At 38.1% G+C, this 15,709-nt stretch overlaps 1 protein-coding gene across 1 annotated transcript; it reads right to left on the reverse strand.

The window, feature by feature from the left end:
- Positions 1 to 2,256: 2,256 nt before the first annotated feature.
- On the reverse strand, positions 2,257 to 4,680 carry LOC125206982 (putative late blight resistance protein homolog R1B-12). Its single transcript, XM_048106190.1, has one exon. It carries the CDS (start codon positions 4,678 to 4,680, stop codon positions 2,257 to 2,259), a length of 2,424 nt encoding a protein of 807 aa, XP_047962147.1.
- Between the last annotated feature and the right edge of the window lie 11,029 nt (positions 4,681 to 15,709).

Raw genomic sequence — 15,709 nt, forward strand, 5'->3', positions numbered from 1 at the left:
GAAACAATTTTATCTTCTACATTTTTATCGATAAAGTGGAAAACTTGAACAATTTAGAACATGGTGAGCAATAAAATACAAAGCCAATACTACAAGATAATCAGAGATAAAACACAAGCAAAACAAATGATGGGCCCCCAGTTACATCCATTCCAAACCAAGCCCATTAGCTCAAGATTGAAATCCAAAACCAAGCCCAAATAAGAGAAGAAACCTCTAATTTTGCAGGACAATGGAATGGATATGCAGGGATGCAATGGCAACTTAAATCTCTAGTTAGATATAAAAAAAAAGTAAAATACTTTGTGCATAATCAATAGTTATGTTTTAGTTTATCTCTCATACTTAATAGATTTTACATTAGAACACATGCCATCAAAACCAAGATTATTGGTAATGGGTGAAGGGAGTAATAAGAACCAACAACCCCAATAGCTAACTAAGGATTATAAACTAAAATTTAAATATCAATAATGGAGTAAAGACAGTTCCACACAAAACAAACAAGAACAAATTAAAGCGAGAAGAAATTGAAACTAAAAAAAACATGAAAGGATAGTTGATCTTCTCCCTCGCACTCTTCACAACCGATTCACTGCACTGAAACAATATCTCGAGTTTCACCAAGTTGTGCGGGGATCTCCTTCAAATCATTCAAGGAAACAAGATGAAGGCGCTCGAGACAGGGGAAGTGAGAGCTTTCCATTGTCCACCATTCCAATTGCTGACAGTTTAGATCCAAAGCTTTGAGACTGAGGAACTGGCCATCAACTTTTTCCCATTTGCCAGTTGCAAAACTGTTACAGACGTGCTCCGTAACGAGGCCGGTTAACTAACTTCTCGGAGGGATAAGGTGATCGAACCTTCGACATTCTCGAAAGATAGACCACGAATTGCTGATTTTCGGACGTTCTCCGACGAACAACAATTAGGAACGAAAGATAATCTTCTTGTTTGCTCAAGACAAGTTTAGGAAAAGTATTTCATTGATTAATTGGATTAATTGATTCCCCATACAATGATATAATCTCTCCTATTTATAATAATAAGATACTACTACCCTAACTTAATGAGCAAGAAACAAATATCTAACAAATATAGGAAATATATGGTAAATCAAAATATAACTAAATAATTTGTAGATCCTAAAATATATGATTCGTATCAACTCCCCCACGAAGAGGCAATGTACTTACCTTTTTTCCAATATGTCTTCCATTCTTCCATTTCTGATTTCAAGAGTTAGACTGATCTTAAGAGAGTATGGAAAGGTATAATATACACCTCAAAAAGAAAAACATACAAGATCATTGACATAGCATATATGCTTCTGTAAAAGAATAGTAATTCGAAAATATGAATTCAAAAATTAATATATAATGCAAAAACAAATGGACATCTAAATTATTATTGACAATCAAAGGATCTCACCAGTAACGATCTATTTCAACTTTAAAGTTGCGATTTGCTAAGGTCATCAGAAAATCGACGTCACGGTGGTGCTTGCTGAGGAAAACGGAAACTTTAAAAGATAATTCTTCTTCTCCTTGTAATTCCTCTTGTTCCTCGACCATTCTCTTCGCACTTATCACTGATTCTTCACTGCAACGACGCATTATCACGGATTTCAGTGTCGGAATTTCACCAAGTTCTGCAGGGAACTCCTTCAAAGATTCCGCGCCAAGACTAAGGTGCTCGAGGCATGGGAAGTGAGAGCTCTCCGTCATCCACCATTCCAAGCCACTACACGAGTCAAGTTCCAAATATTTGAGACTCGGGAACTGCCCTTCCACTGTTTCCCATTTGTCTGTTGTGAAATCTCCACCCCACAACTTGAGCTTTTGAAGAAGGGGCAATGCACTTGCCTTTTCCAATATGTCTTCCATTCTATTTAAGTACGCCGAAAGAGTCAGACTCTTAAGAGAGTGTGGAAAGGTAAGCTTTTGCAACAAAGCACTCCTCCTAAGATGGCCTTTGCAGCTGAGAGATTCAAGCTTTTGCAGACGTTCGATGTTCTGGAGACAATAGTCATCACCATCCCCAATATCCTCATAATCAATTGCCAATTTCTTGATATTAGGAATTCTACGAACCATCATCTCATCACACTTGAAATTTCTTACTCCTTTGAGGGTTTGTAGATTCTCCATGATCACAATCTTGTCACTCGGAGGATCTGGGAGACGGTATCCTCCACCAATCTGCCAGCCATTAACATGGATATCGACATGCCTAAGTTGAGACATGTTCCAAATTTCAACCGGTGCATTCATGTTGAAATTCATGTATGGTGGAGGATGAATAATTAATGTCTGAAGGCTCCAGAGGAGATTGATTGAAGAAGGAAGTTGGGGAACCTTGTCTATGACAAACAGCAAGAAACCTCAAATTAACCGACTTGAACAATTCTCTCAGGGAATACTCATGTTGTTTTGAATGAGAAAATTTGTCGTGCACTCGCAATGTCGTCAACAATCTTAAATTGGGCAACAATTGAACTCTTTCATAATCACTTATATAGGAACGCACATGTGGTGTAGATCTCATGGCATCAAGGACTTCCTTCTCCGAAGTGCTTCTCGGAATAACTACACGACGTTGGCTAGACGTGCCTAGAGGATTATGATGCCCGACCACATGATAAAACCTCTCCTTTTCAGCTTCTCTCAAGCAAAGGTCCCTCAACAAATCATGGATTTTCAAGTACTTCATGCTTCCAGTTCCCCCAAACTCGTGAACAAGAATTAGATTTCTCGCAACTAGTTCATCTAAGTACTCTTTAACTATTATTTCCAAACTTTTGTCCTTTACTGGTTTTACAAATCCTTCAGAAACCCATAGCTTGATGAGTCTCGAGACTCTAATTTTACTATCCTCCTCAAACATTCCCAGATATAGAAAGCAAGGCTTAAGATAAACGGGCAAATGGTTGTAGCTCAACTTCAGTATTTTTAGGCAATGCATGTCATTCTCCAAATTCACTAATGAACTCATGCTTCTCTTAATAGATTTCCAACATTTTTTTGTTTGTTCCATTTTTTCCAAAAGACCTCCCATCACAACAATTGATAATGGAAGTCCTTTACAACTCTCCACAATCTTCTTTCCAATTTTTTCCAATTCCAAAGGACAAGTTTTTCCCCCAAATACAATTTTGCAAAACATATTCCAGCTACTTTTCTCATCCATAAACTTCATTTCAAGGCCACAATTGTTATCCAATTGAGATCCCAAATTTGATAGCCTAGTTGTCACCATTACCCGACTACCATTGCTATTATCAGGAAAATAGCGATGTAGCTTCTCCCATGCCTCAATACTCCACATATCATCCAACACAATTAGATACCTTCTATATGATAAAAATTTGTGGAGTGATAGTCCTATTTCATCTTCTCTCATTTCACCCGACCTTTGTTTATTAGCTTGAAAAAGAATTTCACCAAAAAGTTCTTTTAAGCTAAATTGTTGAGAAATGGTAACCCAAGCACATATATCAAAATGGTCACCTATAGATGGATGCGTATAAACATTTGTGGCAAGAGTAGTCTTACCAATACCTCCCATTCCTACGATTGGGATGACTTGGCGACCGGATTGTCCGTAAATGAGCTTCTCCATGAGTTGAATCATGACATCATCAAAGCCCACCATGGTTGTGCTGTTTGGCCTAGAGAAAGAAGATGTTGAGGAACCACCGGAGACTTGTGTATGATCTTTGAGTGCAACGATCTCTTTCACGTCTTTCTTGATTAAATCCATGTCTTCAATCACCTTTTGCAAACTCTCGTGACAGTCTGCAGATGTTGAGGAATCAGAAGAGGCTGAGACTTGTATCTCTAGCTGATCTTTGATTGCAATGATCTCCATCATGTCTTTGTTGATCAAATCCAAATCCATGTCTGCATATGTGGAGGAATAAGCAGATGGCAAGACTTGTCTCTGCAACTGATCTTTGAATGCAAAAATCTCCATCACATCATTCTTAAGCAAATTCACGTCTTCTATGAAATTCATCACCTCAGTCTTGGGATAAAATTCATACATTTTGGAATCAGCACATGCCAAGACTTGTCTCTGCAGTTGATCTTTGAATGCAAAAATCTCCATCACTTCATTCTTGATGAAATCCATGTGTTGTATAACCTTCACCACAGTATTATACAAGTCTGATGAATCTGAGACTTGTCTCTGCAGATGATATTTGAGTGCTAAGATCAATTCCATGTGTTTTATCACCCTTTCTTCTACCAATTCAATGTCTTGCATCAAATCCTCCAAAATCTCATCTGGGTGTGTGTCTGCGGAAGATATCGAGATATCTGAGACTTGTCTCAGCAGCATACCTTCTTTGACTTCAACGATCAAATCCATGTCTTCTATCACGTCCCTCAAAGCCTCGTACAAGACTAAGACGTCAGGACGAAGCTGTTCCACAATGTGAGATTCGATGACATCTTCAGCCGCATAAACTGCATCAGCGATGCGCATCTCCAAAGGATCTGCTTCATCTTTGTCAGCATAAGGAGACTTGTAACCTTCAAGAAATTCCTGCAAGAACGTAACAATCTCAGTGAGAGATTCAACTTGTTTTTTGTCCATAGAAATCGGAGGCGAAGGATGATGCTCGATCTGATGGATGGTCTGCATAAGAGAAACTAGAGCTGCATAAGCCGCCATCTCCGATTGATATAATATTTTTTCTGAGGATGCAAAAAAATGTAGAAAGAGTAACAAGGAAGAACAGGTGAAAATGCAAGGGGAGACAAACAAGAGACTTGAGTGAAGTCTTTACTTTGATGAATTATTGCCAGCAGATATTATTTAACAATGTTTGGTTGTTGAACTGCTTAAACATTTAATTAACATTACAATCTGCCAACTTGGGTCTTGGAAGGTGCAATGCAAGGGAATCCAAGAAAGAGTCTCACATGTCCTTTTCTTAGAAAATTTTGGTCCTATAAATTTTGTAACATCTGTTTGACTGTTTCTTATTAGTAAAATTCAGTAATTTTGATAGTATTAAACCTCATTGGACTCAACAAACATCAAAACAGCCTCTTGATGAAGGGCAGCAGATTACTTACTCGAGTTAAAAAAAGGATATTAAAGAATCAACAAATTCAAATCAAATTGTACAAAAAATGATACTGAAGAATCAACATTAAACTCAAATCAACACAAAAATGAAAAAAAAAACATGCACAGATAATACTCCCTCCACTTCTTTTGGGCACATGATTTAAGGAATTGATATTTAAATAGTTAAAGTGGAGAGAGTAAAGTATGAGAGAGGGAAAAAGTAGGGGAGAGAAGAGAGAAAAAAGTAGGTAGAGAATAAAATAATATAGATGCTTTTTGCTAAAAAAGGAAATGAGTTTAATATGTTGGGAAAAAAGACATGCACAGATGATCATTATTTGGATCAATAATAGCACTCTCAAGAACAGGGCATAATGTGTGGGAGGAGATAGTTTCAATTATTATGATTATGGACCATTTCTATCAACTTTAATACTCCTTAATTAGTATTGGCAGTGGACAAACAAGTTTAAAATAAAATTGATAAAATAATAGAGAGAAAAAAGATGGTATGGTATTGTTATTAGAAAATAGGAATCACTTTGTTTTAAGGAAATTAATTTTGTTTGGGTTTTCTAACTTCGGCCTTTTGAATTTTTGGGCTTCAGGATTTGGGGTTTTGTTTTGGGCTTTAAAACTCCTCAGTCAAATTTTCATTGTTACTAAACCCAATGTATCGAATAAGTGAAACAGTAATAAAATTTTGCTGGCATACTGTTATATTTGATGTGAGAAGGAGCTTTTTCTAAAAGAGAAAATGTGACGTCTTTTGTAGGACAAACTAAAAAGGAATATGTGACATCTTTTGTGGGACAGAGAGAGTACAATTTATACTAAATTATAGCCGAAAGATAAGGTGATTTGTCTTACTTTGATGATTAACTTGTTTATGAGCAATTTTATAATTAATTTTATTCCTTTGTCATCATCAAGTTATAAATGAGACTTATTGGAAAAATATTGAAAGCTAAATTTATTTTTCTTAAAAAAACAAGACCATACCTGTTATAAATAAGTAAACATGAATGCTTTTGTCTCCAATATGGTATGATATCATTCATGTGTGAAGATAAAATCAACAATTTATTTTCCTTTATCCTGTTTAGGTTATATGAAGTTACGGAGTAGTATTATTTATGTAAAAACCAAAAATTGTAACTTTAGGTTATCTGCAATAGAATTAAATCTTATGTGTTTACTCTATTATTTATTTTGATAATAGTATTATTTTATGAAAAAATCATGTGCTACAAATAATGAATAAATATACCATAATGAGCTTAATTATTCGATGGACGGCGGAGAACAATTTTTATATCCATGTGCTGAATGGCTGTTTGCACAGTTTTTTTGGTTAAATTAAGAAAAATATTCTAATATTTTTCTTTTTTTATAGTAATTTGACTTTCTTCATTTTTGCATCATTAATTTATTAAGAGATTCGTTGTCTGAACAACTCATCTCTACTAATATTATTAATTCTTGATCCATATACAATACATGCACATACTTCATTTGATATCTCTCTTACCCCATTAAGCAAAAAAGAAGTACTGTATATAAATAAGTACATAATAAATCCAATATTCCAATGAGATAGATAGAGACGTTATATTGACTAATCTTAACACTCAAAGCCCAAAGGGGGTGGATTCATTTGAATAAAACCTTATATACTCCTATATTTATATATATGTATATGTTCTTTGAAAACAAAAATATTGAAGACATGCATGTTAAACTCACAAGTGATATAAAAATTAAATTTAAAAATCTCAAAATAGCATAATATAACAAGCTTTTTTACTTGTTTTTCTTTTGTAAGTTCTTGATACTGTTTTACAATTGATCATGCACTTGCTTTCCTTTCCTCTTTGTAACACATGACACATTCTTACAATTTCTCAAAAACATCGGGAAAAAAACAAAAACAAAAAGAGTAATAATTTCAAGTACAAAACATAACTCACTCAATTACATATCAATATACATCTTCTATTCCATCACCATGATTTTGCACGTAACTATTCACAGAAGGGCCATGACCGGAATAGCAAAAGAAGTTTCTAGAAGCATACGTTGCTGAAATGACTCAATTGTCCCGCTCTCTCCGATCATATCCTTCACTAAATCTTTATAATTATTCTTCAATTTTTTGAGCATGCTCAAGTACTTGAGCTTTAGCCACTTGAGCTTCGCCTTCTTGCATAGCCTGAGCAGGAAGAAGCCACGTCGGGGCTTCTTCCCACCGAGGCGGACGGTGGGGAGCCGTGCCCGAGACCGGAGGCTCCACCGGAAGGAAGTGGAGGACGGGCGGCGTTGGCTGAGGCTTTTTTTGTTGATGAGTTCAGTTTTTGAAGACATTTTTTTTGGTGGAGTGAAATTTGAAGAGAGAGAAGAATGGTTGACTAAATAGAAGTGGGATTGAACAACTTTGCATCTATATATATAAGGAGAACTTTTGGTGGTTTGGCATTATTACGTTAGAGCACTCCCAATGCACTCGGCGATAAAAACCGGCGTTTTAACGCCGGGTATTCGCCGGCAATGGGGAGAAGTCGGCGTTTTTCCGGCGTTAATTCGGTAGAATTAACACCGGTTCCCGTTTCAACGCCGATTTATCGCCGAGTGAACGCCGGCCACTGTAGGGCGCGTTCGGCGTATTTTCGGCGTTTTTTTTTTTTTTTTTTTTTATAATACCCAACGGCTATTTTTACTCCCCTATATATAATTCCTCCTCCTCCTCCATTCATCACACACAATCTTCATTTTCTCAATCTTCTATATTCAATCTTCAAAATTATGAGTTCAAATAGGAAAAATTCCCGAAAAAGTAAGGGTAAGGGCAAAGAGTCGAGTTCGCAAATTCCCAACAAGGATGAAGAAAATGAGCAGTGGATGAGCTCGTTGTTGTCGATGGGTTCTCCTCCCGGCCAATATCCATATGCGGGTCCGTCCCCATTGCAGACTCCTACGCCACGCAGACTTTCTCCGTACTTCCAGTCTGCCCTCAGCATGCCCTCTCCAGCCGACGATGTGTATCGCCCCCAGATAGTCACATCGTTGTTCGACACCCCTGGATCAACCCCAGGCGACGAAGAATCTTAGGCCGCGACATACACAACGGATCCGACACTCAGCACGGACGACTACGAGGTGGAAGAAACGCCCGCCGAGCCGTCTTCCAGGAGCGGGAAGGGGAAGGCGCCGGCGTCGACGGCTGCGACTGATACGGCTTGCGATGAGAAGCCGGCGGACAAGGACTACTTACATGGAGTATATCTTTTTTAAGTGGACTTTTTAATGTGTTAAATAAAATAGTAATTATATCGTGACTAATTATTGAAGTGATGGAGACATGAGGCAGTACTATGAGTCTATGATTGAAGTACTAATTAACTCTAATTTAGCTTAAAGTGAATCCAACTCAAAGAAAATTGGTTTTGGAGTTCACTAATCTTCAAACAGATCAACTTTAAATATTAGTAGTAAGAATTAATGGATTAAATTCAGATTTGTGCATTATTGATTGAATTGGAAACTTTCAAGTTTCAACCGTATATAATAAACAAACTAATCTGTAAATTCTCTACAATTGAATAAAAAACAAATTGGAAAGTATACAATTAGTTATTGTTGTTGTCGGTAAGTAAATTAATATATTTACGCTAAATCCGGCGGTCGCCGATGCAAATACGATACAGATTCCCAAGCCCAGCATTTTTGGGTCCCTTTTGACTCAATTATGCATTTCTCACAAAACACGTTAAAATACCAAAATAGACAAAATATGCAAATAATGGACGTGTAGAGTGACTTTGACATAAAAAATGGACCAAATAATGGCCTTAAACGATTACGAAATCCGAGCGTATCAACTCCCCCAAACTTATATTTTGTTTGTCCTCAAACAAAACAATAAAAGACACCAAAAAAGACGCACGGAATGCACAAGGACTAGACATCATAATTGCCTCGAAAGATGTAAGAGCAGTTTAAACATGTAGTAACGCAAAAATCGAAGCCCGGGCTTAGTAGTGCACTTTCATTAACTCGTGGAACACCTTGAATTCAAAGCCCTCACATGTGGCAAACTTCCAAAGATGGGAAGTGTTCTCTCCTTTCTCAAGTGTATAAGGGTAATGTGTACATAAGCACTCAAATCATACATCATGCAAAGTTTACCATAGGCTTGCTCAAAGTACTCCACTCTCTACTAAATGTGATTAAGCTTGAAAGTCCGAAAGGTCTTTATCTTTGGATATAATGTAAGGGCTGCTTTGGTAGAGTGAGAATATTTATTCAAAAAATGTTAAAAATAAAAAATATCCCAAGTAGAGTAAAGATAACTCCACTTTTATAAACCCCGAGCACTTTTAACACTTCATTTATCTCCTTGACTCACTTTCCAATCCTTTGATTTTTTTTACATATATTTTTTTCAACCTTTCACATTTTTTTTTCTTTTAACTTTTTTTTCTTACACGTCCTTTTTTTTCTAAGACCAATCACATGTTTGCAATCTTTTCTCAATTTCACAACTTGTACTTTCTTTACATTAAGCACACTACTTTTATACTTTCCCCTTATCTCTCGAATTTCCTTTACAAATAAGATAGCAAAAAGCAACTAACGAAAGGAATTGTCCCCATTTTGGCTTCCCGAAGAAAGGCTTAAAAGGCTCAAACTTGGCTCAAAGGGAAAAATTTTGAATTTTTGAGAGGTCAAAATTTTGGATAATAGTAGGCTAAGAAAAGATGGCCAATCATCCTCCTAAATCGACTTAAACCTTATGTAAACTTAAGCGAAGACTAGGAGCAGTTCTAGAAACAATGCAATAAATCACACGAAATGAAATAATAGGCTCGACCTCACCAAGGTATAAGCATGATTCAAGGCGAACAAGCAATTCACTATTTATGCACCTTTTCACCAAACCATCAAATCAAAACGTTAAGCCGCACTTAAACATAGATGGAATGTAATATCATCGGCGGCTCGATCTAAAGTGTGTCCCACTAGCAGCATGCGTGTTTAAGTTAACATGTTAAGTTCCCGACATGGATTCGAAAACATTTTCTAGAACACAAAATTCAACTACGAGTTTTTTGAAAATAAAAGCCAAAAACTAAACTCCACAGTCCTACATAAATCCCCCCGAAACTTATTTACGACAAAGTGTAAATAAGTTTACGAAGTGTGGGACGTGGTGACTCCCAGCGTACCTTGAAAGAAATTCTCGCGTTGAGGCTTGACCGGGTGAAAGATGAGAAACTTTGGAAAAATCGTATTTGGAGAAATACACCCGGTAGTGACCCGCCGTAGCATGTCCGGCCCGGTCGCCGCGTGTCGACGGGAATGTTCGGCGAGGTGGCGGACCGCCACCCAGCACATGCGGTCGGCTATGAGAAGGTCGAGAGCACACGAAAAAATTTCAATGCACAAATTAAACTAAAACAAAAAAATACTTAACTTAAAGCAAAAATTGTCAAAAGCAAAGGTTGGAGTTTCAGCAAAGCGCTTTATTATTCGTCTTTAGCTTGACGTTCTTTGAAGCTCATGAGTTATCCCCCATCATGAGAATTCCTTTGGAATGCCTTCGTACCAACAATCTTAGTCTCTGCCACTGCAAATGGAACCAACTTGTTGAAAACTTTCTTCCACCATTTGGATTTTCCATTCGAGGTTTGATGCGTAGATTTGGGGTCATCTTGAGGTGTAGTCTTCTTCCTCTTCTTTCTCTTGGGCTTTTCACTGCAAGGTAGGTTTAGTAGGATTAGGCTCGCCCTTTTTAGGAGCTTGAGGTAAAGTGTTAACAATGAAAATAGTAGGGTTAGAAAAGATCTTCCCACTCGGAGAATGGATCATAAGGCTAAGACAAATCGGTCACCATGACCTCCCTATAATCATGTTCCATCTTAGCTTGTTTAGCCTCTTCATACTTAAGCATCGCGCTTTCTCGATGTTAGCCAGGTCGACTTTCCTCCATGGTCACTTATTGTGATTTCTCCTCACTACATCGATAAGAGCTTTGCATGTGGGTAGAAAATTTATGCCTAAAATCGAGGCTTGTTTATCAACTTTCATGTCTAAAACAAAGAAATCGGCGGGGAATATGAAGTCATCAACCTTTACTAACACATCCTCAATTACCTACCCGCGTTACCGCGGTGTTATCGGTAATCATGAGCGGGTATATGATGATTTGAGCGGCCCGATGTTGAGGCACAACCGTAGTACTCCAATGGCATTATGTTGACGCTAGCTCCAAGATCACAAGAGCCTTGTCTACCTTGCCGTTTCCTTTGATGGAGCCGGCGAATGATGAATTGGCCGAGGTCCCTCTTGTGACGGATCCTTTGCTTTTGGATGATATCAACTACGGTGAAGAGGTAGCTTTAGATCGAGATTTACGGAGCTTTTGCTTTTTCATCACTTAGCCTCTCTCCAAGAGCTTGGCATACCTAGGTATTTCCTGGAATGCATCAACAAGAGGAGGTTAGTATGGCGTTACAAAACATATTTAAGAATTGTTGGAATTGCTCTTCAAGCAGAACTGACTTCTCGAGCTGGAAGGGAGATGCAAATCCCGTTGTGCCGCCACCGAGTTCGCTGCTTAGCGGGCGCTAACTGCCTCTTGATCGCGGAGCGGTGCGGGGTTTGCGCGGTCCGCCGAGCGTCGGGCGGGATCAAAGCGCTGCCCCGGTGGCGGCCCGCTGCAACGTATGCGGTGGTCGGCAGGTGTGGGCGATCCACAAAACTCGTTCGGAGGAGTGCGGCTTAAATCCTTGTTGGTACCGACAACCTTGGCAACAACCTTGCCTTTATCCTCCACCTACCTTCTTTTGGAATTGATCCATTTGTAACCCAATGATGGACATAGTGGAGGCAATGAGTATTTAACCAGTTGAGTTTGGTAAGTCTTTCCTCTACGACTCTCATCTTGGTCTCGTTGTTCTTTACATCCTCTGTGCTCAAGATCTTTTGGATGCCGGCTGTGTTGTCTTCCTTGGTAGGTGGCTCCACTCCTTTCTCTTTGCCTAGATTAGACCATGCATGAGATTGGACAAAGTTATAGTTATTAGCATGAGATGTCCACGTGGATGTGGGTGATTTCCATTATAATTATTAAAATTACGCCCCCCCGATTAGAGCGATAATTATTATTATAAAAACTGTTAGGATCACCCCATTTTGGACATATTTGACATTTTTATGGCATTCCCTTCTTTGCACAGGGCTTCCAATTTTCTAGTCTTGCTCGATGAATGCGATTCTTGGGATGTCTCATTCCGCATGGTTTCTTCACTAAATCTAACTTTCGGCTTTGTGTTTTTCCTTGGACCAACCTCATTTGTTTCCTTCAATAATTCCTCTATCACCTCCATAGCAGCAACTCCTCCTTTCCTCCAAGTCCCCATTCTCCCTTTGAATCCAACAAACTAGAGATTTTTTTCGTTAAACCCATTATAGTTCTACACATTGAGAGCATTATTCCAAACCATGATTGGGCACATTTGGGAGAAAAGGGCTTTGAAAACGTGCGAGCTTCATATAGAGGCCATTCGGATCCTTGTATGGTCAGATCTCACTTAAGCTTTGGATAAATTTTGAGTGGGCATGCACAGCTGAGGAAGAGCTACTAGATCACTTCAATTTTTAGAAGTTTTATATAGGCAGACAAATATAGTACCCCATTCTTTAGTAGCATCGGTTAAGGAAAGGAAAAAGTCTTCTGCTCACAATATCATCATCACTTTCATGATCTTGATTGTATTAGCTATTTCCTACAGAAGCTTTCCCTAGTGAGATGTATCGATTTCACAAGTCCCTCCGGTGTCTCTTCTGCAGCATTTTGTTCAACCCTATTGATTAAGGGTATCCCCAACTTGAAGTTGTTGGCCTACATCTACTATAGGACTTTATGAGGAATATCCATAACGTTACCATATTCTATATTCAAAATGGAACTACCTCCCTTGCTCGTTTTTCTTTTTCGGCTTTTTCTGAGCTCTCCTGTACCAACGTCTCTTCCACCTCCTTTTGGAGGGCGATGATAAGATCGTAGTTGTTGAAGCTCCGCCCGTCTCTTATTATCTCCACAAGAGATGAAATCTGCCTGACCTGGAAACACAAAAAAAGGCAAAAATAAAAATAAAAATAAAAATAAGAATGAAAATAAAAATAAAATAAAAAATGAAAGCGGTAAAATCCAAAGTAGTAAAAATTATAGATTTGAAGATATCACTCCAAAGTGAATTGTCTTCCATTGTGTGTAAGAAAACTTGATGCACTTTGTTCAGCACTAAATAAACACTGAAGTATACGAGTATATATAGTATAGCTAAGGTCGGTCTGGGATACCGAACACGGGAAGGCGAACACAAAGTGTCATCCCTCTCTTTTGAGACTCAATTACTATTTGAAGAAACATTTACAGGTTTTGAAAACTTTTGAAAAACTAAAAGCAAATAAGAGCATAGATGTGACTAAAAAGCAAGTAAATCAAAGAGAAAGACAATAGAATAAGGGAATCCCGAGGGATGTGTGTTCACGGTTATGGTTATACAAAATTCCAACTACAATACCCTAGCACAGTTATTACATGATGGACGAGTCACCCTAGATTATGCTCATGAAACAGCATTTGGATACAAGATTAGGTTTGTCAATCCTAACACATAACTCCAAAAGCTCCCTAGACCCTTGAAAAGTCCTCACTCTCAATTAACGATTGCCGTTTAAAGAGCTGGCTGTGAGTGTCTACTAAAAATGGACTACCAACTAAGCTAGAATGCCGAGTTGACAAGTTATGACCAAATCATGAATTGGCCATCACTCAATCATGAAGCATCAAGATTAACCAAGGAAGAAACAAAAGTAAAAAAACAGCGAATATTAAATAGAAAACGGAACTTGTATAACCAAAGTAGATTTACTAACACATCTAAATCCTATGAGTTTAGTTACACATATTTGAATAGCTAAAAACATAGATTGAAGAGTAATTTGAACATAAAACTAAAGCAAATAAAACTAGCTGAGTTGAATCTTGCTTCGTTCTTGATGTTCTTGAAATCTTTACTCCAGCTCACCCCTTTTGATGAAGTACTCTAAACTGATCTCACAACTAGGTATTTGCAATTTAAAGTTCTCTCTTTTTGATGACTTGAGGCGCCGGCATAGGGGAAATACATGCACTTGGTAACCAGAAGAAAAAATCTCAAAATATAGTCCATGGCTTAAATCAAAGGCTTCTCAGGTCCACAGCCTTTCTCAGACATATATATAGCCGGCGTGCCCACGTTGATCTAAGTCATTCTCCGGTGGACGCCCGCTACATCTCTGGCCAGTCTTGACGAGACTTCTGCTGACACATTTTTAAAGCAGACCTTTGCGACCAATCACGGCAGTCGCCTCTTTTCACATCATGATCAGCCGTGCGCCGTCTCCGACTCGTTCCTAACTTGGCGTTTTGAGTCCCTTTTCCGGCTCAATGCTTGCATTTCTCACAAAACAACGTAAAAATACCAAAATAGACAAAATATGCAAATAATGGGCGTGTATAGTGACTTTGACATGAAAACGGACCAAATAATGGCGTTAAACGGTTCAAAATCCGGCGTATCACCCCGGCCCGTAGGCATGGGCTGCCGGCACAGCACACTTGGCGATGCTTACTTCAGATGCGTCATCTACCTCAAGTCCCGGAAACTGCCCATGAAGGACTTCCTCAAAGAAGTCCACCGCTGCCAATAATTCAAGAGCCGAAGAAGCTTGCGGTGTGACTGATTTTGATGTCGTAGCCGTCAGAAGCAAAAGCAATCACATAATTTGCCAAAAAATAATCGAAGTCTATCGATTCATGTTGCACCAACGAATTATAATCATCTATACACCAAGGTAATGATTACTTACATGAATTGAATTATGAAACCATAATACGTCAACTTAATGATTAATAACTTTCTCATATTATAAAATCATGTAATAAGCAACGAAAACACAAACGTTCAAGCAATTCACATAACATGAAATTAATCCACATAATCGAGTCAAAAATTGGCTCTGATACCAATTGATGGGGTTTGGAGCCCTTAAACGGAAGACTTGTACAAAACAAATAAATCGAATCGGATCTATTTGACCGATTATCGATTAATCAATTCACATTTTAAAAGAATAATTGCATGCTAGAACCAAATAATTCATGCTTAGAAAATATAAATCCTAAACATTAATACTACGGTTTAGAGTAACCGATTTGATTCTCCAAAGAATCGTCGATTGCTCGCGCCTTCTCCACGTGATGATCTTCAATACTAGACCACGGATCTTCTCTCGGGTTTCCCCAACTGTATCTCGATATCGGGGTGGGTGATCTTAAAAATCTGGGACTCGAATAAAGAAGACGGAAGAAATCCTTCTCCAATTAGGAGAGAAATTCAAATCCTCTAGGTAGAGGGGGACAAAAATGTGAGTAATAATATTGAATTATTTATGTCTCGTTTATTCTCCTATTTATATTAAGTTCCTTCTAGGCCGAGATAGGGATCTATGGAAGGTTTTGGATATGAGCTCCCCCGATTAGCTTTTTACTAATTAAATTGAACCCACAATTTAATAC

The sequence above is a fragment of the Salvia hispanica genome, chromosome 2 (genome assembly GCF_023119035.1).
Source record: "Salvia hispanica cultivar TCC Black 2014 chromosome 2, UniMelb_Shisp_WGS_1.0, whole genome shotgun sequence".
Lineage (NCBI taxonomy): Eukaryota > Viridiplantae > Streptophyta > Magnoliopsida > Lamiales > Lamiaceae > Salvia > Salvia hispanica.

What these genes read in the sequence shown, in the direction of transcription:
- LOC125206982 (XM_048106190.1), bottom strand. Translation starts at nt 4,680, where the DNA reads ATGGCGGCTTATGCAGCTCTAGTTTCTCTTATGCAGACCATCCATCAG.